General features: G+C 48.4%; 1 protein-coding gene, 1 long non-coding RNA gene and 1 other non-coding gene across 3 annotated transcripts in view; all 3 read right to left on the bottom strand.

Annotated features, from left to right (window-relative positions):
• SLC6A2 (solute carrier family 6 member 2) overlaps positions 1-5,229 on the bottom strand; it is a 41,877-nt gene extending 36,648 nt beyond the window's left edge. The window contains exon 1 of the mRNA XM_015100446.4: positions 4,713-5,229. Coding sequence (XP_014955932.1) covers positions 4,713-4,980 — 268 coding nt within the window. The 5' untranslated portion in view covers positions 4,981-5,229. The remainder of the gene's footprint in view (positions 1-4,712) is intronic.
• Positions 5,230-16,245: 11,016 nt separating this feature from the next.
• On the bottom strand, positions 16,246-25,751 carry LOC121816483 (uncharacterized). Its single transcript, XR_006056101.2, has 3 exons — positions 24,131-25,751; positions 17,499-17,603; positions 16,246-16,471 (listed from the first exon to the last, which is right to left on the bottom strand). It is a non-coding gene; the product is annotated as an uncharacterized LOC121816483 (long non-coding RNA).
• TRNAF-GAA (transfer RNA phenylalanine (anticodon GAA)) lies at positions 23,463-23,535 on the bottom strand. The gene has a single exon. It is a non-coding gene; the product is annotated as a tRNA-Phe (tRNA).
• Positions 25,752-27,812: the final 2,061 nt, after the last annotated feature.

Genomic DNA, 27,812 nt, shown 5'->3' with positions numbered 1-27,812 from the left:
TGAGCTGAATCACCAGCGTCAGGCTTGGGAAGTCCAGGATGTAGATGGCCCCCTGCAGCCAGGCCCAATGTGAGACCACTGAGTTTGCAAACTCCTGCCCTTTGTACCTGCCACCACTTCTTCCTTGGCTTTAAGAACCCCAGATATTTTGACCAAGAGGATTCGCAAAGGTCTGTGGGTACCTGAGAACCTGAGCTCACTTGAGGAAAGAACGGAAACCTATTTGGGACCCAGAACTACATATCTCATGGGACCCCATATAGGAATGTTCATCCCCATTTTTCAGCTAGGGAAACAACAGGATAAGGTTAGGTGGTTAGAAATTCCAGGCCTGGGGCTTCCCTGGTTGTCCAGTGCTTAAGAATCTGCCTGCCAATGTAGAGGACATGGGTTCGATCCCTGGTCCAGGAAGATCCCACATGCTGGGCAACAACTAAGCTTGTGCTCCATAAGTACTGAGCCCTCGCTCTAGAGCAATAACAAAGGCCCAGCCCAGCCAAAAATAAGTAAATAAAGTAAAAAGAAATCCCAGGTCCAAGCATGATTCCTTTCCAGTCTTACAGCCCTTCTAACTTCCTCTTAGAGCCAAGTCTGCACCCTCCAAAATCAGGACCCTTTCCTACTCCTGGATCTAGGCTGGGTCTAGCAGTTCCAGATCCAGGAACCATCAGTAACAACTTCAGCTACTGAGCCCCTACTATGTGCCAGACACTATTGTGAGTCCTTTGCTTGTATTGTCTCTAACATCACATCACCCTATGGGAAGATGCAATCACCCCCCCTTTTCTGCACAAGGAAACCGAGGTCCAGAAGTGACTTGTCCAAGGCCACATCTCCAGGAAATGTCAGGTTCAGAGTCAAGCTCAGGTCTGTCAGAACCTAAAGGACATCTCTCTGACAGCTCAGAGCCATCGGTCAGCCACGTCTCAAGCTGTCATTTTACAAAAGATAATTCACAGTGGTCTCTTCTCTGGCAGGGAGGCAGACACGAGAGCCCAATTGATCTGCCCACTCCTCCCTGGGGACCAGCAGGGCCAGGTGCAAGACCACAGGAGTGGAGGACCTTGGAAAGAGCCTCACTGGCACTGCCTCCATGTTCAAGAAGGTTCTGAACAAAGCCTTGGAATTCCTGAGAGGGGCTTTCCTGGCCAGAAGCCACCTGTACCCATGCATCTCAGCAGTTAGCTTATGGGAAGATGTTCAGACAGGCTGATCTTTCTCAGTAATTCATTCAAAAAAAATATTAGCCAGAGGCCTAAACTATTGGTACCTTTATATTTCAAAACATCCTCCAGTCTGGGCCAGCGTGAACAGCTGGACTTGGAAGTCACCATGTTAATACTGGCACCAGGAGAGCACACAGCTTGTTAAGTAACAGGGCGCGTGAGTCCTGGCTTGGGGGCAGCGCTGATCCAGGCCTTGGAGAGGGATGGATCTCAGGGGTCACCCAAGATCACCAACAGCTTCAGTGGGGCACCTGAGCTCAGAGTGGGGGGACTTGAGCTCAGAGAGGGTGACAGAGATGGGATTCGAACTTGGGTCTTTTGACTGCATCCAGAATCACAGGTTATCACCTACCAACCTGCTTGCCCATCTCTGGGGCTGATTTTTAATCACTGGATGAGAACTGACCCACAAGGAGCAGCCAGGAGGTCTCAGCAGAGACAGTGCCCAGAAGAGGCCTGCTGAGAATTCCCTGGAGGGGTGAGGAGTAAGTTAGAACAGGAGCTGCCTCAGACTCTGATATACGAGGCTGCCCTGCTCCACTGTGCTCCATGGACATTCTAGCCAGAAATGGAAATTCACTTGTGTAACTTTCCCCGGCCCGGAGCCTGGCAGTCAAGGTCTCCATAGCCTGGCCCCAACTTGCCTCTCCACCCTTATCTCTCCCGGTTTACCCTTCAACCAGTCTGTACTCCTAATCTCAGAGATGATCCCACCTACATTCTCACACAACTAGAATCCCTCCTCCCTTTCCTGAGGCTTGTGTGTGCACCACCCGTCTGTGCTCCAATCACAGCCCACCTCCTCGGAGTCTTTCCTAAGCAGCCCTTCCCCAGGCTCATGCATCTCACACATCATCCTAAAGATGTGAGTGAGAAGTGGCAGCTATCTTTACTGAGGCCATACTTCAAGTCAGGCCCTCCGGGGGCATTATCACCTTGAGTCCTCACGATGACCCTCTGAGTTGAACATTTGTCAGACGGGGAAACCAAGGCTTGGAGAGTTGCCCAGTGTTACACAGCTAGAAGCTGGAACCCAGGACCCACAGCCAGGGCTCCCAGTCACTAGGTGCCACCCCCACCCCCACCAGCACAGGCTTCCTCACTTTGTTAGTTCCTGCTGGCGGGGGTAGGGATTCCAGGGTAGGCATTAGGTCTCTGAGGGCCTGGGCCATTTGATTCATTTACTCATTAGTTTGTCGGGCACCTTCTACTACATCCCCCAGATCTAGCCCTTATCTTGGGCATTAGAAATACAGGCATGGGGACTTCCCTGGTGGTCTGGTGGCTGACTCTGTGCTCCCAGTGCAGGGGACCTGGGTTCGATCCCTGGTCAGGGAACTAGGGATATGCTGCAACTAAGACCGGTGCAGCCAAATAAACAAAACTCAACCATAAGAACTTCCCTGGTGGTCCAGTGGTGAAGACTCCACCTTCCAACGCAGGGGCCCCAGATTTGATCCCTGGTCAAGGAACTAGATCCCACATGCCACAACTCAGGGTTTGCATGCTGCAACTAAGACCCTATGCAACCAAATAAAGAAAAAGTAATGTGACTAATATAATAAACAGGAAAAAAAAAAAAAGAAATACAGGCATGGAAAGCCACAGTCTCTCCTCTCAATGTGCCTTAGTCTGTTTGGAAGACAGACCCACAAAGAGACAAATGACCAAACAACCCAGAATGGGTGATGGGCAGGGCTAGCAATTCCAGGAGAGGGAGCGTCTGGCCAATTTTGCCCCCAAATTGGAACGTGTGACAAATGCGCTGTGTCTTGTGCCCTGCATACAGCAGGAACTCTCAGCTGGTGGCGATGGCCAAGGGAGCACACAGCGTCAGTGAAAACACCAGAATATCCTTCTCACTGACGTGTCCAGTTGGCCATCTGGGGTGCTTTTAGTTTCAACAAACACTTAAAACAGAGAATGACGTGTAGCAGCATGACAGTGAAGCCCTTAGGTGACCAGAGCGCCTGGCAGGCAGAAGTGGCAGTTAATACATCTAGGTGACCCCTGCAGAGCCTAGCACTGTGCCTCATGCCAAGAGGAACCCAATAAATACTGCTGATTAATGACAGAACCTTCCTCTGTCTGGGGTCATGCAGCCTCGGACGGTCATGGAGGACATGCTAGACAGAGTGTCCTAGGTTCTCTCAGTCTGTCCTTCATTCCTCATCTCCCTGTCAGCTAAAAAATGACAGAGAATCCGTATTTCCTCCCTCCTTGAGTCTGAAGGGCCAGAATGCTTAAACCTGATCAGAAACCCATGAGAAGCTGCAGCAGCCCAGTGAGGAAAAGTTTCACCTCTGGATCACCTGTTTCCCATTCCTCACCCAAAACAAGCATCCAGAGTACACACTGAAGCAAACAGCAGGGGCCCAGACCCCATGGGACAAGGTCATGGGCTTTCCCTCCAACTCCAAACCCTTACCCTGCCTCCCTCTGACCCCCTGGAGTCCTGAATCAGAGCCCCTGCCAGGCAGATGGCCCAGTGGGTAGAAAAATGTTTCGGCTCTGGTTGGCCCCCTCTTTTGCCGACTTCTTCCTCTAGGTCATTTTCCAAGGCTCGCTACAGGGTACCCCTGAGCTCATCCCAGCAAAGAGGGGAGGTCTGGGGCAGTTTCGGCAAAAGCTGTCAGGAAGGAGCTAGGGCTAGGCCCCAGTAACCTGCACGCTGAGCTGTTTCCCCCAGGACTCTGCTCCCTGACTGGGCTGTAGTTGATAACTAGGCTCTCACCCCAGGGCAGGCAGTATTAGGTCCCCTGGCAAAGGAAGAGGGAGAGAGCCTGACTGCTGGAGTGACGTTTCCTCCAGGCTCTTCTCCCACTCTACCCTGCAATGTGGCCAGGACCCCAGGAGGTAGAGGCTTCTTCCTAATCACCCAAGCCTCTTGCCCCAGGGATTAGGTCAGTTCTTGGCAGTGGCTGACACAACCCACCTAGGCTGTGCTCTCTGGCCCCTCCAGCCAAAGGACCACCAACCTGAGCAGTGGAGTTCTCTCTGCCACTAGCTTCTCTTTCTGTGTCTTTGATCCAAGGGTTTGTGTCCCCCAGAATTCAGGGCCTCCCAAGCACTGTCAGGGAACCCAAGTCCTTTACTCAGAGCGCCAGAGTGGAGTTAGGATTACCGTGTGCGCCTGGTTGTCGCATTCTGTGCACCTTCGGCGCCGCGACAGAAGCTCTCCAGATCTCTGCCTCCCTTCCTGCAGACCATCCAAAGGTTCGAGCTCCTCACCCAACTTGGTGCCCTGGTCTGTCCTTCTACGCATGCGCCCATCACTGTCCAAGTTCATGCCAAGGTCATGCCTCGATTTCCCTCTTCCAAAGGGGACTCCTTTTCCCGTGAGCCCTGTTTGGTCTCTTCCTGCGCCCTGGACTTGCCCGTCTGTCTCCTAATCTCCTCCCGTGGGTATCCCCAGCTCCTCTCCCGGCCCACGTCGCAAACAGGTAGCTTCCCAAGTCAAAACCCCCAGCCCGTCAGGGGGCTCACCGCCTCCGTTCTTGTAGCAGAGATAGGGGAAGCGCCACACGTTGGCCAGGTCTACGGCGAAGCCGACCACTGACAGCAGGAAGTCGATCTTCTTGCCCCAGGTCTCTCGGGTTTGATCATCGCCGTCGCGGGACGCCAGGAGGCACTGGACGCCGTTGCGCTCTTTCACCACCAAGACTTCTTTGCGCTTCCGCGGGGGCTGCTCCGACCCCGGGCCCGCCCCGCCGTTCTCCGGCTGCACCTGCGGGTTCATCCGCGCCAGAAGCATGGGTGCGGCTGGTGAGAGGAGCGTCAGGAATACTGGGAGTACGCAGAGGCTCTGCTGGGATCAAAGGAAACGATGTGATCACTGGGCCATGCCACCCTGCCTGCGGCCTCCCGGGAGCGCTGGGATACTGTGGTTGGCACGCGCTGAGAGGGCTCAGGGTGCCCAGAAAAGGCGCACGTCTGTTGGAAAAAAGCAAAGGTAGTGGCGCGCCCGACTGGGACGGAACTTATAAGTGGAGACCGCCCCTGCAGCCCTCGGGATCTTTCTTGGGACCCCGAGCGCTTCCCTCATTCGCCCGCTCCCTCTTGCCCCCAAAAGGCGAGGTTTGGACACGCCCAGGCCGAGGTTTCCCGGGGCGGTGACTTGACCCGGTGCAGCTGGCTGCCCCCTACCCTCAGCTCGGGTCTGCGCCACGTCCAACAGCACCAGGAGCCTTCCCGGACACTTATTACCTCTGCCCTTCAAACTCGCTGGCACCCTAGCTCTGCGCATCCCAGCCTGGGCCTCCTTGGCACACCTAGTCCGGTCCCGCGCGCAGGGCGCACTCACGTGTCCGGCAGCAAAGGGATCCCGGGTGCCGTGCGCCCTGCCTGCCCGCCCGGGACCCGCCTCGCCTCGCCAGGCTGTGGGGCGAGGGCTGGGGCTGGGGCTGGGGCTGGAGCTGGAGCTGGGGCTGGGGCTGGGATCCGCCGCGTGGCGCTCGGGCGCGGCCGGAGGAGCGCTGAAAGCGCGGGGCGGCCGGCGGGGCGCGGGTCTGCTGGTTCTGACCGTGCTGGGCGGGGGCCGGGCTGGTAATGTAGCCTGCGCCCCAGGTAACGCGCCGATTGCATTAACCCAGCGCCGGGCCCGCTCTGTCTGGAGCCTGTTAGCGCTAATGGAGACTGACAGCGCGGCCGGGGATGGGCAGGGGCGGGGGCGCGGCGCGGGCTCGGCGGACTGCAAGAGCCCCGCTCCCGGCGACTCGCCGGACCCGGGCGCCCACTGCCTTCCCAGCACGCATTAGGACACCAGACTCAGCTCCTGGGGGCAATAGGCTCTGACCTACGACTGTAGGAAGAGAGCGAGACTCTCAGAACTAAGATCTGAGTTTGAGAGGGAACAGGAAGAAAACTGGGGAGTGCAGTGGCGGTTCAGTATCAGTTCTGTCATCCGCTGCAGGTCACGTAAGCTACCTGGCCAGAGTTTTTTCATCAACAAGATGGGAATGTTCTGTTCAGTGCCTAGGAAGACACAGAGGGCTGGTGGGCCATCGGGTGGGTTTTGTTTAGCTTGTTCGGATTGAAAAGTCACAACGGGGCGCTTACTCCTACATCCGTTTGTTACCGGCAGGCTAGCAAGTCATTTGAGGTTCTGACCCCTATTACCTGAGGCTTAGAATTGCTATTCATTCACTTATTTACCTAGTCGCTACCCCTTTGCTCACGTGTTCCTACATATGCCTGTTAAGTGCCAGACACTGTTCTAGGCTCTTGAGATACATTAGTGGACAACTCTGTCAAACATCCATGATATGGGACTTCCCTGGCGATCCAGTTGTTAAGACTGCACTGCAGGGGGACTGGTCCAATCCCTGATAGGGAAACTAAGAGGCTTCCCAGGTGGCTCAGTGGTAAAGAATCTGCATGCCAATGCAGGAGACACAGGAGATGCAGGCTTAATCCCTGGGTTGGGAAGATCCCCTGGAGAAGGAAATGAATGGAAACTCACTCCAGTATTCTTGCCTGGGAAATCCCATGGACAGAGGGGCCTGACAGGCTACAGTCCATAGAACTGTAAACAATTGGACACGACTGAAGAGATTTAGCACACAGGAGAGTGTTTAGAGCACTTTCATTAAGGTGACCAACATGACAGATGTCCTCTGTGAAGGATGCAGAGAGAAGAGAAAGGGGAAAAGAGTGCGGCGGTGGATCTGCCCTGGCCTTCTGGAGGCTGATGGCTGGAGGCAGAAGGTCAGGGCAAGGAGGAGGTTTCAGGAGGAAACAGCACCAGCGATGTTTGTCTCCTCTGACCCCTGGACCATTCTGACAAGCCTGCAAAGAAAGCAGGATTGGAACCATCATCCCATTTTGGGGGTCAGGAAAGCTGCGGCTCACAGGTTGGAAGTAACAGAGTTGAAATGAGAACGCAGGTCTCCTGGTCCCCTGCCCCTGTCTCCTCCAGCAGCTTATGGATGGAGACACTCAGAAACTCACTAGGAGTCAGGCTGCCCTCCTGCCTGCTACCCTGTGTCTTATCCAAGTGATCCTGAGGATCCCACCTTAAAACATGCTGTGAAGCCCCATTCCCACTGTGGAAGCATCCCCACAGAGGGTCCCCATCCATCGCCTTTCACTGCAGCAGCCTCCTCGCTGGTCACCCTGTGCCCAGTATCTTTCCAGCCACATGATATTCACCAGCTGCCAGAGCATTCTCTAAAACTCATCTGATCACCTCACTCTTCTGCCTAAAACTCCTCTGAGAGACAACAACACATCAATGTGATTTAATTAACTCCGGATTTGAAGTAATTTTATTTTCTTTTTTATACTTCTCTTTATCTGCCAACTTTTATACAATAAGCCTTTGATACTTATGCAATCAGAAAAAGATAACCCATGATTTCTTAAAATCTTCCCATCTTTCCAAGATAATATCAAGACACCTTCTGCAATACAGACAAGATTCTGCCTGCCTATTTAACCACATCTCTTGCTATTCTTTCTGTATTCTTTTAAAATTCCTTTACCATCTCCAAAATATGCTTTATTCTCTAGGAACAAGAGATATACTCAACTACCAGTGATTCCTTAGATACTTTGTGGCTTTTTACACCTCTGAATTTTAAAAAAGGCTTTCCATCTTCCTCTTGTCTATCTGGAGAACTCCTATTCATCCTTTAAAACCTCAGGTGTCACCTCCACTGTAAAGCCTTCTCTGATAACTACCTCCCACAAGAGAATAAATTCTTCCTTTATATTGTTTTGTATATTTGTCTAGAACTTTCTCTGCATGACTTCCCTACTAGGGATAAAGATAGTACCTGATATATCCTGTTACATAGCTTACACTCCAGAAATATGTACAAAATGGAACAAAGAGAGATCTCAGTCATTGGTTGGACTTGGTGTCTTTGGCTGGGGCTTTTTTCTCTTGGATTCTACCAGAAACAGAACCTGAAACAAAGAATTGAATTCAAGTAGTTTGTTTAGGGGGCTTCCCTGGTAGCTCATATGGTAAAGAATCCACCTGCAATGCAGGAGACCTGGGTTCAATCCCTGGGTTGGGAAGATCCCTGGAGAAGGGAACATCTACCCACTCCAGTATTCTGGCCTGGAGAATTCGATGGACAGAGGAGCCTGGCAGGCTATAGTCCATGGGGTCTCAAAGAGTTGGACACGACTGAGTAAGGTGATCCTGGAAACAGTGATAGAGGACAGGGGAGGTAAGAAAGAGAAAGAAACCAATAGAGGGGCCCTTAAGAAGCAGTCACTGCTGTGGGCAGCTGGTGGTCAGTCCTGCTGGAAACCTCTGGGCCAGGAGTGTCTCAGATCTGTCCCATCGCCGGGCAAGAAAGCTGGAGTATTTATCCATGAAGACTGCTCCCAGGGTGCTAACTTACCAGCATTTCCATCCTGCCTGGTATGTGGGCTGAGCAAATTCTTGTTGCCAGAAAAAGGCTCCCATTAGAGTCCCTGGTTTGGGCAGTAGGAAGCTGGTGGTTGGGTCTATGTTGGCAAGAAGAGTGGATTACAAGAGGTGTGGGCAGGCCCTGGAGTGTCCCCTACAGAGATGAAGGGAGACACTGCCCGCCCGCCCCCCTGCCCCACACCCCTCCCATGCACATCATTGGAGGGTCTGACAGCAAAACTTGAGGGTTTCACCTTGTAGTTTCATAGACTTCTGGAGACTAGCCTGAGGCTGGGCTGAAGGGGAAAATGTCTCTCTCCATCTGGAGCCCAGACTCCCTGCCTTCAGATCCAAGAGCCATGGGGCCATGTGGCTTCTCTCTGTGCCCTGCCTCCTGCCCCTCCAGGTGGCCTGAGGGCAAGTGGGGGGGGGTGGGCAGACGGCTGGAGCATTATCAGAGCTAACGTGATCCTTGGGGAGGCATCACTTCCACTTACCACGATGCTTGGTGACACAGGCCATGGGCACAAGGCGCTGTTAGCCCAGCTCTGGCCATCTCCCCTCAGACACTAAGACCCTGACACACAAAGGCTGGTCTGTAGGATATTTGGAATCCAAACGACTCAGTTCTGGAAATGTCCTGAAGGTAGTATCAGAACCTGCACCTCCACCGCACTGATGGGGAAAATGAGGTCAGGGAGGAGGAGAAGTTCCCTGTACATTTCCTCCTTTCCCTCTTTCCTGTTTTCTTTCTTCCTTCCTTTCTGTTTCCTTATTTTGTTTTTCTTTTGATCAGGGGCATTAGACCTATGTCCTGACCACTGACCTGCCCTGGATGGTTGGTGTACATTAAACTGCATTTCCAGACAGCAAAAAAGTGCCCTCAATAAAAGACCCCGGTGAGCTGAAGTCAGTCTCCTTCAGGAGATCTTCCTCTAAAGCCTCCCAGGTGTCCTCGAGGCTTCCAGCCTACTCAGATGGTCAGTCCTTTCACTCTTCTCTGTGGAGCCTGACCTGGGACCACATCCAGGCTCTGGCACTAAAGAGCATCTATCTGTCATTGATGATGGATACATCCATTAACATCGCCTGCCTGGATCCAACTACAGAGCAACATCTCCACACGGGCAACAAAAGACACCTGGAACCCCTGTGTCAAAGATAGAATTCTTGACCTCCCCTTGTTTACCTGCACACACGCACCTGCTCTTCCTTGTCTCCGTTATTCCAAGTGATGGCATCGTCTTCCTTGTAGATCCTCAAAGGCCCAAAACCTTAGAGTCCTCTTTCTCCTACCCCCACAACCAATCCAACTGCAAACTCTCTTGGCTTTATCGTTCCCATCTCCCCATCTCCGAGGTCACCAGCCTGCTCCCACTATGTCATCCCTCACCTGGGTTAGTGCCGTAGCAGCTGAATGGCCTCTGCCATTTCTCGCTTTACCCCTGAAGCTCTACACAGACACCAGGAAGACCTTTTAGAAATGAACTCAGATCCCATCCTTCCCTCTCTCCAGTGGCTCGTTTCATTTGGAGTAAAATCTGAAGTTCTTCAGTGGGTGAGATGGATTAACGAGTAAACCATCCTTTTGCACACTTGGCACTACAAGCCTGGACAAGCACATGACCGCCCCACAGGAGGACAGAAGTGCTGGGGGGGTGGGGGGAGAGGACAGGTGTGCCAGGTGGGGCAGCAGAAAAAGCACAGGGCTGGGTCCTGACTCCTGCTCTGCTATATTAGGGCTTTTTGGAGAGGGCCAAGTCCATCAGCAAGATGGGGTGGACAGGAAGAAGAAGAAAGATAGACAAAAGTTATGTCAGGACTGGAATTGGGGAGGGAGAAAGGGATGGAGGTGTTCAAGGCAAAGGGATTCAGTCTCCTGGGAAGAAAGAAGGACATCCCCCTTCTGCATGAACCACCAAATGACATCCTTTGACCCTAAGGTGGTCATGTGAGTTATGACGACAGAAAACTCACACCTGGTTCACATCCCTCTCCAAGGCAGAGTGGGGTGGAGGTCAGCTGATCAGGATGAACCATAGTCAGGCTGACACAAGAGTTCTCTCCATCTAGGGAATGAATATTAGAGCATGATGGGACCATAGAAACCTTCACGCTCAGGTACACTCTGTGAGAAGACCAGAAACTGACAATCTGATGAATGTAGACTCTCCCAGAAACACGCGCACACACACAGCATTTAACAATTTAGTGTGAAATTTCTCACACATAACAAAAAGCATATCAAATATATGTAAACAGTTTACAGTTTAAGTATCAGTAATATGAATATATAAGAACCCACCCCCTGGGGGATTCCCTGGCAGTTCAGTTGTTAAGACTCCACAGTTCCATTGTAGAGGTCATGAGTTCGATTACCAGTCAGGGAACTAAGATCTCACACACCAGAGGATGTGACCAAAAAGGAAAAAATAATTTAAAAATTTAAAAATGAATTTTACAAAAAGAACCCATTCTCTTGGCTTAAGAAATAGAACATACCCTACAAGCCCCCTGTGCCCCTCCCCTTGCCACTCTCCCCCACACCTTCCTTTATTTAGTAAATCATTGTTCCTTTGTTATTCTTCACGGTATTGTCACCTATGAACCTATTCCTAAGAGTACATTCTTTAGCTTTGTCCTTCTTTGAACTTTACATAAAAGGAATCACACTACAGATATTGTTCTGTGACTTCTTTGGCAGAACACCATATATCTGAGATTCATTCATGATGATGGAGTTAGCTGTAGATCACTCATTTTCATTGTTGTATATATTCATTCTGGGCTTCCTTTGTGGCTCAGATGGTAAAGAATTTGTGCAATGCAGGAGACCCGTGTTGGATCCCTGGGTCAGGAACACTCCTGGGGAAGGAAATGGCTACCCATTCCAGTATTCCTGCCTAGAGAATTGTGTGGACAGAGAAGCCTGGCAGGCTCCTCTCCATGGGGTCGCAAAGAGCAGGACATGACTGAGCAACTAACACTTTCACTTTCTTTTCACATATTCATTCTATTGTCTGAATTATAACAATCTATTTATTCACTCAACTATTGAAGTGGGCTTCAATGTTGGACTGTTTCTAGTTTTTTAAATACTTTGAACAATGCTGCCTGGATTCTTTTGTACAGACAGCTCTGATGCCCATGTGTAGAGTATGTGTTCAGCTTTATCAAATAAGGTCAACTTTTTTTCTCAAGTGGCACCAGCTGAAACTCTGTTATTTCTTCACTTCCAATTTCTTTACATCCTCGGCAACTCTGGGTATTACCTGGCTCTTATTTTTTTATCACTCTTTAAGAGGTGATTTTAACGTGCGTTTCCCCGACTTCTAACAGCCTGCAGCGTGTTTTCACATATGTGTGGGTCATTTGTGTTTTATTTCCTTCTGCAACATGATAACATGTCATTTGTGCAATTTTGTGTGTTTTTTTTTTAATTGATTCACATGTGTGTGTGTTAAATTGTTTCAGTCATGTCCGACTCTTTGCAACCCTACGGACTTTAGCCTGCCAGGCTCCTCTGTCCATGGGATTTTGCCATTTTCTTCTCCAAGCGATCTTCCTGACCCAAGGATTGAACCTGGCTCTTTCAGGTCTTCTGCATTGCCAGTCGGGATCTCTACCACTAGCGTCTTCATAGTAGTTCTTGATATCCTGTGCACAAATCTTTGTCACTAATATTGCAAATATCTTATCTCGGTTGTATGATAAGTCTTTTTTCTCTATATGGTGATTTTGGTAAATAAGAGCTTACTCATTTTAATGTATTTTATTTTATTTTTTGATTAATTAGTTTATTTGGGTGCATCGATTCTTAGTTATAACACATGGGGTCTTCATTGCTGCAAGCGGGATCTCTCTAGCTTCAGCACATGGTCTTAGTTGTCCTGTGGCCTGTGGAAACCTAGTTTACTGACCAGGGATTGAACCCACATACCCTGCATTGGAAGGCAGTCCTAACCACTGGAACTCCAGAGAAGTTCCTATTTTACTGTATTTTAATACAGCAATCTTTTCTTTTGGTTTATGTATTTATGTCAGAAATCTTTCTCTACCCATTATTTTCCTAAACTATATTTTAAAGTTTGATAGTTTTCCCCTTCATATTTTGGAGAAGGAAACAGCACCCCATGCCAGTATTCTTGCCTGGAGAATCCCATGGACAGAGGAGCCTGGTGGGCTATAGACCATGGGGTCACAAAGAGTTGGACACGGCTGAGTGAGTAAACAACATTAACAACAACCCTTCATATTTATATCTTTAAACTATATGAAAGACTGATGCTGAAGCTGAAACTCCAAAACTTTGGCCACCTGATGCGAACTGACTCATTTGAGAAGACCCTGATGCTAGGAAAGATTGAAGGCAGGAGGAAAAGGGGACAACAGATGATGAGACGGATAGATGGCATCACCGACTCAATGGACATGAGTTTGAGTAAGTTCCAGGCATTGGTGATGGACAGGAAGGCCTAGCATGCTGAAGTCCATGGGGTCACAAAGAGTCGGACACAACTGAGTGACTGAACTGAACTGATATGGAGTTGATTTTGTATAGGGTATGAGATAGGGATTCCACTTCACTATTTCTCAGGTAAATCACTGATAAACTGTCCTGGCCCATTCATTAAGTAGTTATATCTTTCCTGCTCTGCTTGGCAGAGAATGGTCACTCACCAACCAAGTCTCCTTGTACAGCTGGGTTTGCCTCTGGGCTCTTAATTCTGCTCCATTGGACTGTTTTCTGTGTCCAAGTAATACCACATTGCCTTAATTAACATTGTTTTCCAAGCACAGACTTTTAGTCATAAGATGACTATGTTCTAGGGCTCAAAATTATGGCATGTTGTTGCTAACAACACTATATTGTATATTTGAAATTTACAGAGAGTAGAGTTTATGTATTTTACTACACATACACAGAGAAAAGGTGTGAGATGACAAACTTGCTAATTAAGTTAATTATGGTAATCATGTTACAATGTATTTATATATCAAATCACCACATTGTACACTTTAAATACATAAATTTTTTGGTCAATTATACCCCAATAAAGGGCTTTCCTTGTGGCTCAGCTGGTAAAGAATCTGCCTGCAACGAGGGAGACCTGGATTCGATCCCTGGGTTGGGAAGGTCCCCTGGAGAAGGGAACAGCTACCCACTCCAATATTCTAGCCTGGAGAATTCAATGGACTGTATAGTCCATGAGGTCACAAAGAGTCAAACATGACTGAGCAACTTTCATTTCACTTCATATCCCAATAAAACTGGGAAAAAAGCAAACAGCATTACTTTATAAGTTTTTCTCTCTGATGGGGCATCACCGAGTCAATGGACATGAGTTTGAGCAAACTCCAGGAGATGGTGAAGGACAGGGAAGCTTGGCATGCTGTAGTCCATGGGGTGGCAAAGAGTTGGACACAACTGAGCTACTGAACAGCAACATCTAATGGGGCAAGATTCAGCAGCTCTTTTTCTTTGGAAGTGTCTTGGCAATGCTCTTCCCCACAAATTTCAAAATCAGCTTATTGAGTTCCATGAAAAATTCCATCAGAATTTCAACCATGATTACATTGAATCTATAGATCAACTTGAGGAAATGACCTTTTTTTTTTTTACAGTATTCAGTATTCCTATTCAAGAAAACAGTACGTATCTCTGTGTATTTTTCATTTTTAATATAAACAGCATTTATTTTTATTTTTTCTTACATATTTACTTATTTGGTTGCATTAGGTCTTATCTGCAATGCATGGGCTTACTTGCCCTGTGGTATGTGACATCTCAGTTCCTCGACCAGAGATTGAACCTGCATACCTTGTATTGCAAGGCAGATTCTTAACCTCTGAACCACCATGGAAGTCTCTACACAGCATTTTAAATAGAGGTTTAGGGGACTTGCAAACTCTTGCACAGACTGTCTCGGCATCCCTGACACGACGGCCCGCTAGTCTCTGTGCTGCTTCCTTTTTCCTCAGGAAACATTTCCCAGTGGTGTCACCAGTGATACAGAACACATACGCGTACACCTACCTTCCCACCCTCTTCCTACTTGTCTCTCTAGCCTTCTGATATCTATTTCTAGGAAACATACCAAGTTACGCTTTTCCTTCAGTCTGGAGAGACAGAACGGCTAAACGCATGAACTTGGTAGCCATATTGCACAAATTTTAATTCTGGCTTCTTCCTATTTGTGAAATCTTGGCCAAATTCTCCTACTTCTCTGTGTCTCAGTTTCTCCATCTGTAAAATAGGTAAGATGGTGATGACAAATGGAACTTAGCTCATAGAATCGTCGAGAGGATTAAATGAATAAATACATGCAAAGCACTTAGAAGAGTGCCTGGGCCAGCATGTGTTACTCCTTGCTGTTATTTCAAGAAGTTTAACCTCTTCACATCCGTGGGAGGCAGGGATCTTCTTTAGAATTTCAAGTTAGGACATCTGACTTCAAATTCCTAGTCTGGGATGAAGTAGCAAATATGGGTTAGTGTAACAATTATGCTTGTGGAATTGGAGTTTTAAAAAAATGTTGGATAGGTTCAAAACCTTGCTTCACCATTTACCTACTGGGTGACTGGTTTCTGAGCCTCAATTTCCTCATCTGTAAAATGGGAATAACACAGCTATTAAATAAAACAATCAATGGGAAAGACTTTGGTAATGCTTTAGGAAGGGACTCATTTAGCAAGGCTCCATGATGTGAGTTACTGTCATGTCCTTGAAGGCCATCTGCTTCTTTCTAGAGTTCTGCAGCCTCTTTGCCACTTTCGCAGCTCACATTAGCCTAGCAGATTGTTCGAAATGCAGATTCTTGGGCCTGGCCCCAGAAATTTAGATACAGTGGGTCAGCAGCGGGGACCAGGAATCTGCATGTCTGTGGCATGTTTAATTCCTATTTAAAAATATGCAATTCCAATATTAACGATATGTTTCCAAAGCATGGTCCCAGGTTGAGAGTGGCTATAGCAATTCACACTCGCCATCTCAGTGCCTTCTTTTCCTAGCACTGGGGCTTCCTTTCACTCTGGCCACACTTGGCAAAAAACATTCAGCCACTTCCTGGCTGAGCCACTTTCTCCCTGGGAGAGATGAACGGGTGCCCTCTAGGGCATGGAAGGAGAAGAGCTGTTTCCTGCTCATTGTCTAAGGTACAGTGATAGAGGTACCAGGAGCAGCCATAAAACCCCCAGAGCAGGTGTGGGGGATAGGCAAGGGGATGGAGGTGAGAACTGCCCTCTCATCAAGGTGATCTTCGTGAGGCTTCAGCACAATGAAACCAAGGGCTGTGGGATCTGCCCCCAGTCTGGGCTGGGCCCACTCTGCTCTCGTGCCTGGGAACCTGAATCTAATAAGCCACTTAGCGAGGGCAGCACAGGCAGTAGCCACACTCTGTGGACCACACGCAGAGAACACCTGCCCATGGCACATGGTGTGTGAGGCCTGCCCCCTACTCTACCTGCCGTTTTTAGCCCTGTTAGCCTGGGCTGATGTGTGCTTCAGTTCTCTATACAATGGGGCTTATCGTAGTACTTATCTCATAGGGTAGCTGTAAGGTTTAAATGCTTCATGACTGTGAAATGCTTCATGCTGGGCACATACTAAATACACAATAGAAATCTGCAATATATCGGAGTCTTTCCATTCACTGATGCATGAATTACATGAATTTTATTGGTTTATTGGTTCTAGATGCACTACACTAAGCGGGCTTCCCAGGCGGCTCAGTGGTAAAGAATCCGCCTGCCAGTGCAGGAGATACAGGCTTGATCCCTGGGTGGGGAAGATTCCCTGAAGAAAGGAATGGCAACCCACTCCAGTATTCTTGCTTGGGAAATCTTCTGGACAGAGGAGCCTGGCAGGCTATAGTCCATAAAGCTGCAAAAGAGTCAGACACAACTCAGCAACTAAACAACAGCCATGCTAAGCTTTATTTCACATAAAACTCATTATTATTATCTCCGTTTTACAGATTAAAGAATTAATAGTATCAACTATACTTCAATAATTTTTTTAAATTTTTCCCAAAAAATTAATAGTAAAAGTGGTTAAATGCTTTGCCCAGGATCACATGGATAGGATGGGACAAAGGCTGGGATTTGGAACCCAAAACTAAGCTGGCTCCAGGGTACATGCTATTAACCACTGTTCTATGCTGGTGGCTCAGGGTCTCCCTTTTTGGCCCCCACTTTCTTCATCCGCCTCACTTTCTCTCCTGCCCCCACTCAAGCCCCCCATTCTAAGCAGGTCTCCTCTCCCTTTTTGTTTGGAAACCTGAAGGCTGTGGCTGATGCAGTTCTGAACCCAGCATTGTCTGTCTGCAGCCACCATCTTCTCTGGTCCCTTCTCCTCAGAGCTGGAGTCCTTCCCTCTCAAGGCTCACCACCTCCTCCTACCCCAATCCCTTATGTCCACCCTACCTGCCACCCCTGGGACCTGCCGCAAACACCATCCTGCTTCTCTTCTATTTTCCTTCTCTCTCATTCCTTCTGTCCCACCCAGGTCTTCTCCATCCAATGGCACCCTTGCTCAGTGCGGTATCATGCTCCTTTCCCTTCCTCCCAGGGAGCTACCTTGAAGAAGACCCTCTACCCACACACGCCTCCCCCTAACTCCCAAGGTTATTTGGGTAGTGGCAGAACAAGGATTCCAACCCTGACCCCTGACGTGTGGTCCAGGGCTCTTCCACATGCCACATCCTCTCCATGGGGCATTTATCAGACTAGGTGGTCTGGGCACACCCTGAAGGGATGAAGCAAGGGACAGGGAAGCTGAGATGAGGAGCCTGGTCCTGATGGAGGGAGGTCCAGGCCAGGCGGGATTCTGGGTGATGACAGAGCCTAAGAGAGGTCATCATTAGTCCTTTCCTGCTTATTCCAGAGGATACAGAAATGCACATACTAACCCTCCACTGCACTGCTTTCCATGCGGTGAGACCAGGCAGCCATTTCACACTGGCCAGGGACAGATGAGGGCTCTTGAACTGATGTCAGTCCAGATACTCCTGTCCCTACCAAAATAAAATGCGTATTTCTGCTTGTGTATATGCTGGGAAGTTTGAGGAGAGGCAGTGGTGAAGGGACTTTCAGCCTTCAGGAACTGGGGGGCAGAGCTGCTGGCCTCACAGGGGGACATGCGGTCAGAGAAGAGAAACAGCAATTATACTCCCTGTGACCCAAGAGCAGGACTGAAGCCCATACACACACCCTGCAGGGGGTCAGCACCCAACTCACCAGAGCACAGGAGAGGGCTTAGAGGGCTGTATCGGGGTGGGAGAACACACCGTCCCAGGTGTGGTGGCCTGGTTCCCAGATGTGTCCAGGCTGAGCCCCAATCGGAGGACAAACCTCACAGTGGGGACTGTTTGCCTGACAGGTTCCCAGGCATGCACGAGGCTGGGGAAGGGGGCCATCGGGGGAAGGGGGCCTTCGGAGGAAGGGGACTCTTCTTCAAGGCTTTCCCAATTCTGCTCATCATTTAACTGATAGTAATCACTCCTGTTTTTCCTCCCTATCCCATAGCCCACTCTGAACAAGACCTCACCCTACTCCCCAAACAATTTAGAAGCCAGGATGGCCAGAGCTTAGCAAGAACCTCACTGCTCCTTCCTGAAATGGGTCATGAGACACTGATGGTTTAGGGCCACACAGGTCCTGCTTTAAATAACACTGACTCACATAGGAAGAAAGCAGGACCCCCTTCCTACCATAAGAGAGAAGAACAAATCTGACTCCATATTGGATCTGTTTTTTCTACTTTAACCTTTGTGTTCCATTGCTTTTGCTTCTGTTTAAGATGTTGCCTATACCCTGAAATGTACAGCACAGCCCATTCTCAAGGCTCTGACCTTGAAGGATATAACACTTTTTCATTCATATAGAGATAAAACAGCGCAGAACAAGGAGAACAAGATTTGCCTCATTGGAGGTTTATAGGAATGTTGTGACCGGACTTATGTGGACAATGGCAAAAACAAAGGATTCTAACAGCGAGAAGTTTGCAACAACCAACCATGCTCCTCCCTCACCTTGCCTTTAAAAATGCTTTGCCAAAACCCTTCAAGGAGTTCCATGTTTTTTAGGGGAATGAGCCACCAGTTCACCTTGCATGTCTCTGCAATAAGCCTTTCTCTGATCCAAATTCCAAAAACACTGGGTCTTTTTAACCCTGACTATTGAAGGGGCACTTCTCCTTTGCTGATCCCCATTTCTACAGAGGGAAATCGGGCTTGGAGTCAGACCCTTTTAGCCCTCCTCCTCCGGAGCCCCCCTTCCCCAGCCTCGTGAACGCCTGGGAAACTGTCAGGCCAAAGTCCCTGCAGTGGGGTTTGTCCTCACACCAGGGCTCAGCCTGGACGCGTCTGGGAACCAGGCTGTCATACCAGGGAGGGTGTTTTCTCCCATCCCTGATACAGCCCTCACCTGTGCTCTGGTGAGCTGGGGGCTGACTCCCTGTAGCACAACTGAATAACAGCATTTGGTCTCTTTGCATATTTGTATATGGCATGTGGTAGTGGTTTTCTAGGGCTTCCTTGATAGCTCAGCTTGTAAAGAATCTGCCTGCAGTGCAGGAGACCTGGATTCAATCCCTGGGTTGGGAGGATCCCCTGGAGGAGGGAAAGGCTACCCACTCCAGTGTTCTGGCCTAGATAATTCCATGGGGTTGCAAAGAGTCGGACATGACTGAGCCACTTTCACTTTCTTTCTCTCAGTGGCTTTCTATTTCTGATGTTACATAAAGCTTTCCTTATTATTTACTTTAACTTAATGATTTTAGACTTAATGACTTATCTCAAACTTCTATAAAACTATAGACAATCCTATAACAAACAGCCAGCTGACTTAAGTAAGAAAAACATTAGATATATGGTTGAAGTCCCTATGTCTCTCTCTCCAGTTGTATCCCGCTCCCTCCCACCTCTGCTGGCATGCCACCATCCTTATATAATGTGGATTATTCACAAGCAGGTATCCATGCTTTTACTAGGTGGATGACAGGTAAGTAGATAGGGAGACAGATGGATGGATAAAGATAGATATAGGAATACACAACTATAACGGGCTTCCCAGGTGGCACTAGTGATGAAGAACCTGCCTGCCAATGCAGGAGATGTAAGAGATGCAGGTTCAATCCCTGGGTGGGGAAGATCTGGAAAAGGATATGGCAACCCACTCCAGTATGCTTGCCTGGAAAATCCCATGGACAGATGGAGTCTGGCAGGTTACAGTCCATGGGGGCACGAAAAGTTGGACATGCCTTGGTGACTGAGTATGCACGCATGCATACCTGTATAATCACCACCCAGGCCATTTAAAAAAGTGATTGGCACCCCAGAATTCCCCCTACGTTCCCCCTCTCAGTCAACATCTCCCCCCACCCCAAAGGGAACCATGACCTTACCCTCTAATGGCATGGATCGGTCTTGCCTGTCTAAACAACAGAAAGGATCATTTTGCATGTTTAAAGTTTATACAAAAGGCATCATTCTGCAGGAATCTTTCTGAAAATGTTCTTGAGCTTTTTCCATGTTGATACTTGAGCTTCCTTTTTAAAACAAATGTATTTGATTTAGAAGAGTGAGTTGACTTAAAGGAAAACATCAAGGGCACACTGGGACAGTTTGAATGTGGACAGCCAGAGAAACAATGGCTCTAACTCCACTGCTTCCCCTTTTACAGATGTGAAAACTGAGGCCTGACAGAGTAAGAGCCGTACCCCCAGGTCACTTTGCAAGTTCAGAGCACAACTGGGATGAGGGCCACAGCCGCAAATGTCAGAAGCCAGAGATCTTTTCTACTGTGTCATGCTGCCAAGAACTTCTCTCTTCACCCCACCCCAGGGCAACAGATACCAACACTATTTCCTAGCCAGGAATAGATAGTTCTTCACCTTGAACAGCAGAAAGTGGACTGATTTTGTGAGTTGATTGTTGGAGAATTAAGCCTGGGATTGGGGTGGTGTGGTGTTGGAGGGGAACAAGACAGCTGTCCAGTCTTCAAAGTTATGACAAGCCTTTCACTTGGCAGCCCACCTCGGTGACCTATATTTTAATACGTGCTATTAGATTATTGCTAATGAGACATCTTAGGGATAAAAGAATTATGCTCACTGGCCGGGCTGTGGTAAAAGTACAATTGAATTAAGGGCTGAAATCGTTTAGGACTCTGCTAGACAACCTGTCCCCCAGGCTGGGCCTGAATGGAGATATTAAGCTTTGAAAATTACACAGGAAAAATAAGTATAATTGATCTAAGGTAACTTCACTCGTCTAAATTAAATAATGTGATTGTTATAGGCAGAAAGGATCAGGATGAGGAGACGGACAGAAAAGCCTCGCTATCTGCAAACAAAGTTATAAGGAAAAGCCGTAGGGAACTGACTTTCCCTAATGAGCTGAGCACCCTCCTGATGGCTCCGAGAGTCCACTTGGGCATCAACGGGAGATGGACCTCATCTGAGCATCACAGACTCTGGTGTGGCAGGGACTCCAGACCACAGTCTTTACCATCTCCTACCTAATACCTGGGGGCCTCCCTGGTGGCTCAACGGTAAAGAATCTGCCTGCCAGTGCAGAAGATGCACATTCAGTCCCTGGGTGGGGAAGATCCCCTGGAGAAGGAAACGGCAATCCACGCCAGTATACTTGCCTGGGAACTCCCATGGACAGAGGAGCCTGGCGTGCTGCAGTCCACAGGGTCGCAAAGAGTTGCACATGACTCGGTGACTAACCCGAGCACTTTTTGCTCTCCTTGGCCTCAGAGCGGGAAGCTCATGCCCCCTCCAGGCCCCTAGGCAGGCTGTCCAATGTCTGCACTCTTGGTTAGAAGAGATTTCTCTGCTGCTTTTGTGAAGTGTGTGTCCACCCACATGAGTCCTGCTCTCTGGAACACCAAAGGCTGGTGAAATGCCACCTCCCCGGAACAAGGTCCCACCCCTCCTGAGTCACCTTGTGTGTGCAGTGCCTACCTGAGATCAGATCTTGAGTGCTGTACTTCACCTGCATAACTTCAGAAGACCCCGTTCTGTCTCCCAGGAGCTCATGGGTTGAAGGAGGGCAATTGTATTCCTCTCTCTGACCTAAATATTTGCATTCCCCCAAATCTTTCATTGACTCTACGTTATTTGGGGGCAAAGCTGATCCTGAAACTGTTTACACCATGGGAGATGCTACTATTACAAACCTGCCGGGCAGGGCAGGTGCTGCTCACCTGTGAAAATGGAGACTTCTCCCCTTCTCCATCCACTCCATCCATCCATCACGCCCCTTGGTAGCTCCCTTTATCTCCCCAGCTCCTGTCCCACCCCTGGGCTACACAGAATTGGCTGCCTGGAAGGTGGGACTGGAGGTTCCCCATCGCCAACCTGCCTCCCAATATTGCTGTTTCTAATGCATTAAAGCCCGTAGTTAATCCTTTTGCTTTAGTTCCTACTTCCTTTAAGTTAAAAGTGAACTAGAGTATGTAGATACAAGAGGCTTCCTCCCTTTATCCCTTCTCTTTTTCTTCTCCCTTTCTCCTTCCTTCCCACAGTATTTCCTGAGCAACTATTACATATCAGAAGAAGTTCTATGAGCCAGGACTGTTATAGTAAAGAAAACAGATGAGTTGTCTCTTAAACTCAAGCAGGGGGAAGGCTAGAAATGAATAAACAAGCAAATAAATCAGCTATCAACAGATATTGACAAAGCCTTGCAAACACTGGAGCACTGGGTTAACTCAGAAAGTCTGGGGAGGGCCCTTTAGTTGGGTGCTCAGGGAAACTCTCCAATTGAGAGACCAAAAGATGAGAGGGACCCAGGATGGCAGGGATCAGGGAAGGGTGACTCAGATAGAGAAAGTGGGTTGGAGGACTGGAGTAAGAGGCAGGCAGTGCCTCCCAGGGGTGTGGCCAAGGGCAAGGGGAAGGAAGGGGAGGTGGGAGATGGCCTGATTTTCAGCTGCCTCTGGGCCACCCAGAGGAGGGTAACACTTACTCAATGCAGTGAGAAAGTCCCTGAGGGCTCTTTAGGGTGAGCAGCACAATCAAAGTTGTGTTGAAAAGGTTTGTCCAGCCCTTTGTGCAGAGTGGCTGGCAGAGGCCTGGTCAGGAGGTTCTAGAGTTACTGGAGGAGAAGGGGGGTGGGGAATTGCGGTGAGGAAAGGGAATTGGGGCCTTCCTCCCAGGCAGGAGGAGGATGACAGCAGAGGCAAAGGGTGGTTGTAACAACGAGTCTAAATCATACCCTAAAAGAACAGTCTGGGGTCACTTTGTGATCTTGAAAAAAATGTAAAGAAATACTGAAAGAGTAAACAGACCTGCTCTCTCTAGTTCCTTACAAAACCGCCTAATCTGCCCAGTCCTCCTGGCAACCCATCTGGGGGCTTATCTCTGCCTTCAGAATGGGACAAACAGGCTGCTTGCCCCTGAAACACCCAGGGATAGGCCTGCTCTCTGGATGGGTCTGTGAACAGGGCAGAACACAGAGCCTGGTTGTTCATAAGTACATCCCCAAACCTCACCTTCTCAACAAAAAGGTGACTTTTAGTGTGTGGGACAGGAGAAATCTCTTCAAAATCCAGTTATTGAGTTGGAGAGGTTCCCATATTAATCTCAAAGATGACTTTTTTTTTTAAAACATGGCCAGAGGAATTAATGGTCTTGTCTTTTTTTTTTTTTAAAGAAAGTGAAAGTCACTCAGTTGTGTCCGACTCTTTGTGACCCCATGGACTATACAGTCTGTGGAATTCTCCAGGCCAGAGTACTGGAGTGGGTAGCCGTTCCCTTCTCCAGGGGATCTTTCCCACCTAGGGATTGAACCCAGATCTCCCACTTTGCAGGGGGATTCTTTACCAGCTGAGCTACCAGGGAAGCCCAAAGGGTCAGAAACAGTTGCCAAAACCTGGGATTGAACCAGGGACCTTTAGATCTTCAGACTAACACTCTCCCAGTTGAGCTATTTCGGCCATTTGACTGCTCTGGGTCTTAGTTGCAGCACGTGGGATCTCTTGGTTGCAGAATCTAGTTGGAAATTTCTTAGTTGTGGGCTCTAATTCCCCAACCAGGGATCAAACCCAGGCCCCCTGCATTGGGAGTATAGAGTCTTTGCCACTGGACTGTCGGGGAAGTCCCCCGAATATTATATTTTTTTTAAAGATGATTTTTTTTTTAAGTAGAAGCATAAGCTCTAACTTAAGCAATATAAGTTTCTTTCTATTAATTTAGGAGAGAAAAGGAATTGGCCTTTGAACACCTTCCCTGTTGTACCCGACATAGGAGCCACTCTTTGGGCCTCAGCTTTCCCTTCTGTACAATGGGCACAATGATCCCCAACGTTTACTTCTGTTCTGGCATTCTGTGTCCTCACTGAGGGAGGAATGATGAAATGGACTGATCAGCACTATAACTGGGGGTGAAGGAGATTGCTTTGAGCAAATGGCAAGGCTCCAATCTAACTGTGTCCTGAGGTGGGGGTTGCAGCTGCTACTGATCAGAAAGGAGTCCGTCCAGTGAGAGGGAAGGGCCAGGGGCAGGACAGTCTGGCTGTCTCGAAGGACTCACCTATCAGTGTGTAATTAAATTTTCCCGACTTCTGTTGTTTTGGTCACCAGGGGTCTTTGCAAAGCCTTCATTACTTTCCAATTGTCTGATTTTCTTTTCTCCTTTTTTTTCCCGTTACCTTCAGACTTGGAAATTATCTCAGTGACTCAGCCATTTGACTTCTTATTAATTCCAGGATCCCGTTTCCTATCTCCCCATTTTCCTTCCTGTTTTTCAGAAGCCTGGCTTGTACTTTAACTCTTCCCAGCAGCCACAAATTAAGGCACTGTCAGTGACTGCCTGCTGCCTTCACCTCGAAAGTATCGTGGTCCTGGGTCACCTTCCACTCATCACAGTTCCTGGGCTGAGAGTTCAAAGTCCAATTTCCAGAGTAGAAAGAGAATTCCAAAGTTTCTGCATACCTTCTCAAACAAAATCCCAGACAAACAAAAACAAGATCCCAAATAAAGCAGGTTAATTGAATATCACAAACTGTGACTAATAAGTTAAGTCAAAGAATTTCAAGGACGGAAAGGACTCCAGAGTTTGTCCACAGCTGTGCTTCTCTCCACCATATTATCTCCAAACGTTGGCCACTGAATGTGTGCTTGGATGCCTCCCATGACGGAGTGCTCACTTCTTCCAAAGGCAAGCCACTCCACCTTTAGACCTCTCTGCTGGCTCTGGGTTTAATGCTTGGGTCCTCACAAAAGAAGCTCCTTCCCCCTCCCTCTGTAACAACCCTGCAAGTATTTAAGGACAGGTATAACCACTTCTTCCCCACCCCTATCACTACCTTGGGTTTTCTGTTCTCTGAGAAGCATTGAGCCCCAAAACCTTTAAGTGTGTCTTAAGAGGCTGATTCCAAATCACAGCTCCTGGAATTGCTTCTGGAATTGAGTAGCTGCCAGGGACACCAGTGATAATTGCTTAAGAGGCCACAGGGACACATTTCTTCCCCTCCCAGTCCTTGACTTTCTCAGGTTTCCTTGATCCGGTTTGTAACGATCTCATCCTGGTGAAATGCAAACATTTATACTGTTTCACTGCCCCTGAGAGACCTGCCTGGTCTCCACGCCAGAGAAGGCCATAACCCTTTGTGGTCATTTAGGAAGGTACCCAAGGGCTTCTGTGGCGTTGGATAGACAGATGTACAGATGGAGGGTGGAAGGATGCCTCTGGTACAGGGCATCACCAACCAGCGCATTATGGGCTCAGCTCAATGTCCCAGTGTTTTACTTGGCTCACCCAGTGCTTACAGACCAGGAAATTTCTCGTAAACACCTAGGTCTCTGCACAGAAAACAAACATCATTACCAAAGGGGAAGTGATGGGGGAGGGATAAATTGGGCGTATAGGCTTAACAGATGCACACTGCCATATATAAAATACATAAACAACAAGAATTTACTTTATAGCACAAGAACTATGGGGCTTTCCTGCTGGCTCAGACAGTAAAGAATCTGTCTGCAATGCGGGAGACCTGGGTTCAGTCCCTGGGTTGGGGAGATCTTCTGTAGAAGGAATGGCAACCCACTCCAGTATTCCTGTCTGGAGAATTCCATGGACAGAGGAGCCTGGCAGGGTACAGTCCATGGGTCATAAAGAGTCAGACCGGAACTGAGTGACTTTCATACTCACAAGAACTGTATTCAATATTTTGTCATAAACTATAATGGAAAAGAATAGAAATATATATATATATATATATATATATATATATATATATATATGTTCTTCTAACTGAATTATTTCGCTGTAAACCTGAAACTAACACAATATTGTAAATCAACTATACTTCAGTTTTTTAAAAATCTAGGTCTCTGGCTTCCCATAAAGCATGGGGAGTTCTATCTGGCCACCCTCAGTTTTGAGAGGGCAGGAGCTCTCCTGTTCACCCCAGACCCCTTATTTTTTTCTCTCTCTTTTAAAATCTTTTTTATATTTGTCTGCACCGGGTCTTAGTTGCAGCATGCAGGATCTTTTGTTGTGGCACGTAGACTCTCTAGTTGTGGTGCTCAGGCTCCAGTAGTTGTGGCACATGGGCCCAGCTGCTCCTCAGCATGTGGGATCTTAGCTCACCAACCAGGGGTCAAACCCACATCCCCTGCATTGCAAGGTGGATTCTTTTTTTTTTTTTAAACGCCTGTTTCACAAGTTTATTGGATCATCTTGACACAGAATCATTACAGCAGCCTGATTGCAAGGTGGATTCTTAACCACTGGACCGCCAGGGAAGACCTGACCCCTCACTTCTTGACAACCATACTCACTTCCCCTTCTGTCTAGGCTCTGTCATTTGAGAATGTCCACTTGGTCACCAGCGTTGCCACCATGTTGCAGTGCTGCCTGGGGAAGAGTTATCGCTTTGCCTCTACAAGGGGCTTTCCATGTGTATCCACCTCCCGGTCTTCTGTCTGCTTCCCTACTTATATGAGTGTTGCCAGGTATTTCCTGACCAGGTCAGGTGCCTTTGGGCCATCCTCCGGGTCTGGCATGTGAATCTGAGCATGCATGGTGCTAGGTAATGTACCAGCCTATCTGAGCAGTCTGTGGTTTGGTTCCAAAGCTCAGGACCCTGAGATTGTCATGTACTTTCTCCTCCCTGCATGCGTGCATGCTAAGTTGCTTCAGTCATGTGCAACTCTTCACAACCCTATGGACTGTAGCCCACAAGGCTCCTCTGTCCAAGGGATTCCCCAGTCAAGAATACTGGAGTGGGTTGCCCTGCCCTCCTCCAGGAGATCTTCCTGACCCAGGGATCAAACTCATATCTCTTATGTCTTATGCAGTGACAGGTGGGTTCTTTACCACTAGTGCCATCTGGGAAGCCCTTTAATATTCTGAGTTGTTTCAGATGGAGCCTGAAAGCTTTCTGGTGGTTTCTCCTGATTGGTATAGGATTAAGGACCATAGACCTCTGGTGGTATCTGAATTGAAGTTTGGTCTTCTTTATGTGATACAGCTTTGAACCAAATCCATTCAGCTCAGATGATATCATATGATATTTAGATTTTTTCTCTGGTACACCAATTATAAAAAGAATTAAAATTTGACTCCTATTGGAATGGATTTATTAGTGGATGTTGGGGATAAACAGGAAGCCATTGCCTAGCTTTCCTTTATGATTCAAGGGGAAAATAATAATTGGTTTGATGAAAGCTCGAGAAAATGAGCTTGATTTTCTTCCCCCCAGTTTGGAGTTCTGGGGTTCATGTCACTGAAGTATCCCTTTTAACAAAACTGAAAAGCATGCTTGTTCTGAGGAAAGGAATTCATACTCAACAGGACATAGTAGCACTCAAGGCTGCTGCTGCTGCTGCTAAGTCACTTTAGTCATGTCCGACTCTGTGCGACCCCATAGACGGCAGCCCACCAGGCTCCCCTATCCCTGGGATTCTCCAGGCAAGGATACTGGAGTGGGTTGTCATTTCCTTCTCTAATGCATGAAAATTAAAAGTGAAAGTGAAGCCGCTCAGGCTTGTCTGACTCCTAGCGACCCCTTGGACTGCAGTCTATAAGGCTCCTCCATCCATGGGATTTTCCAGGCAAGAGTACTGGAGTGGGTGCCCTTGCCTTCTCTGAGTAACAACTCAATAGACCTCCGCTTTCCCACCCCACCCCCATCCAAACTACATTAATAGCTGTTGTTTGACCCCCACCTGGGATGAATCAGAGAGTGTCCCTTCATTCTACTTCTCTC

Source organism: Ovis aries, chromosome 14, assembly GCF_016772045.2.
Source record: "Ovis aries strain OAR_USU_Benz2616 breed Rambouillet chromosome 14, ARS-UI_Ramb_v3.0, whole genome shotgun sequence".
NCBI classification, from domain to species: Eukaryota; Metazoa; Chordata; class Mammalia; order Artiodactyla; family Bovidae; genus Ovis; species Ovis aries.
This window is presented reverse-complemented; position numbering and strand designations above follow the sequence as displayed.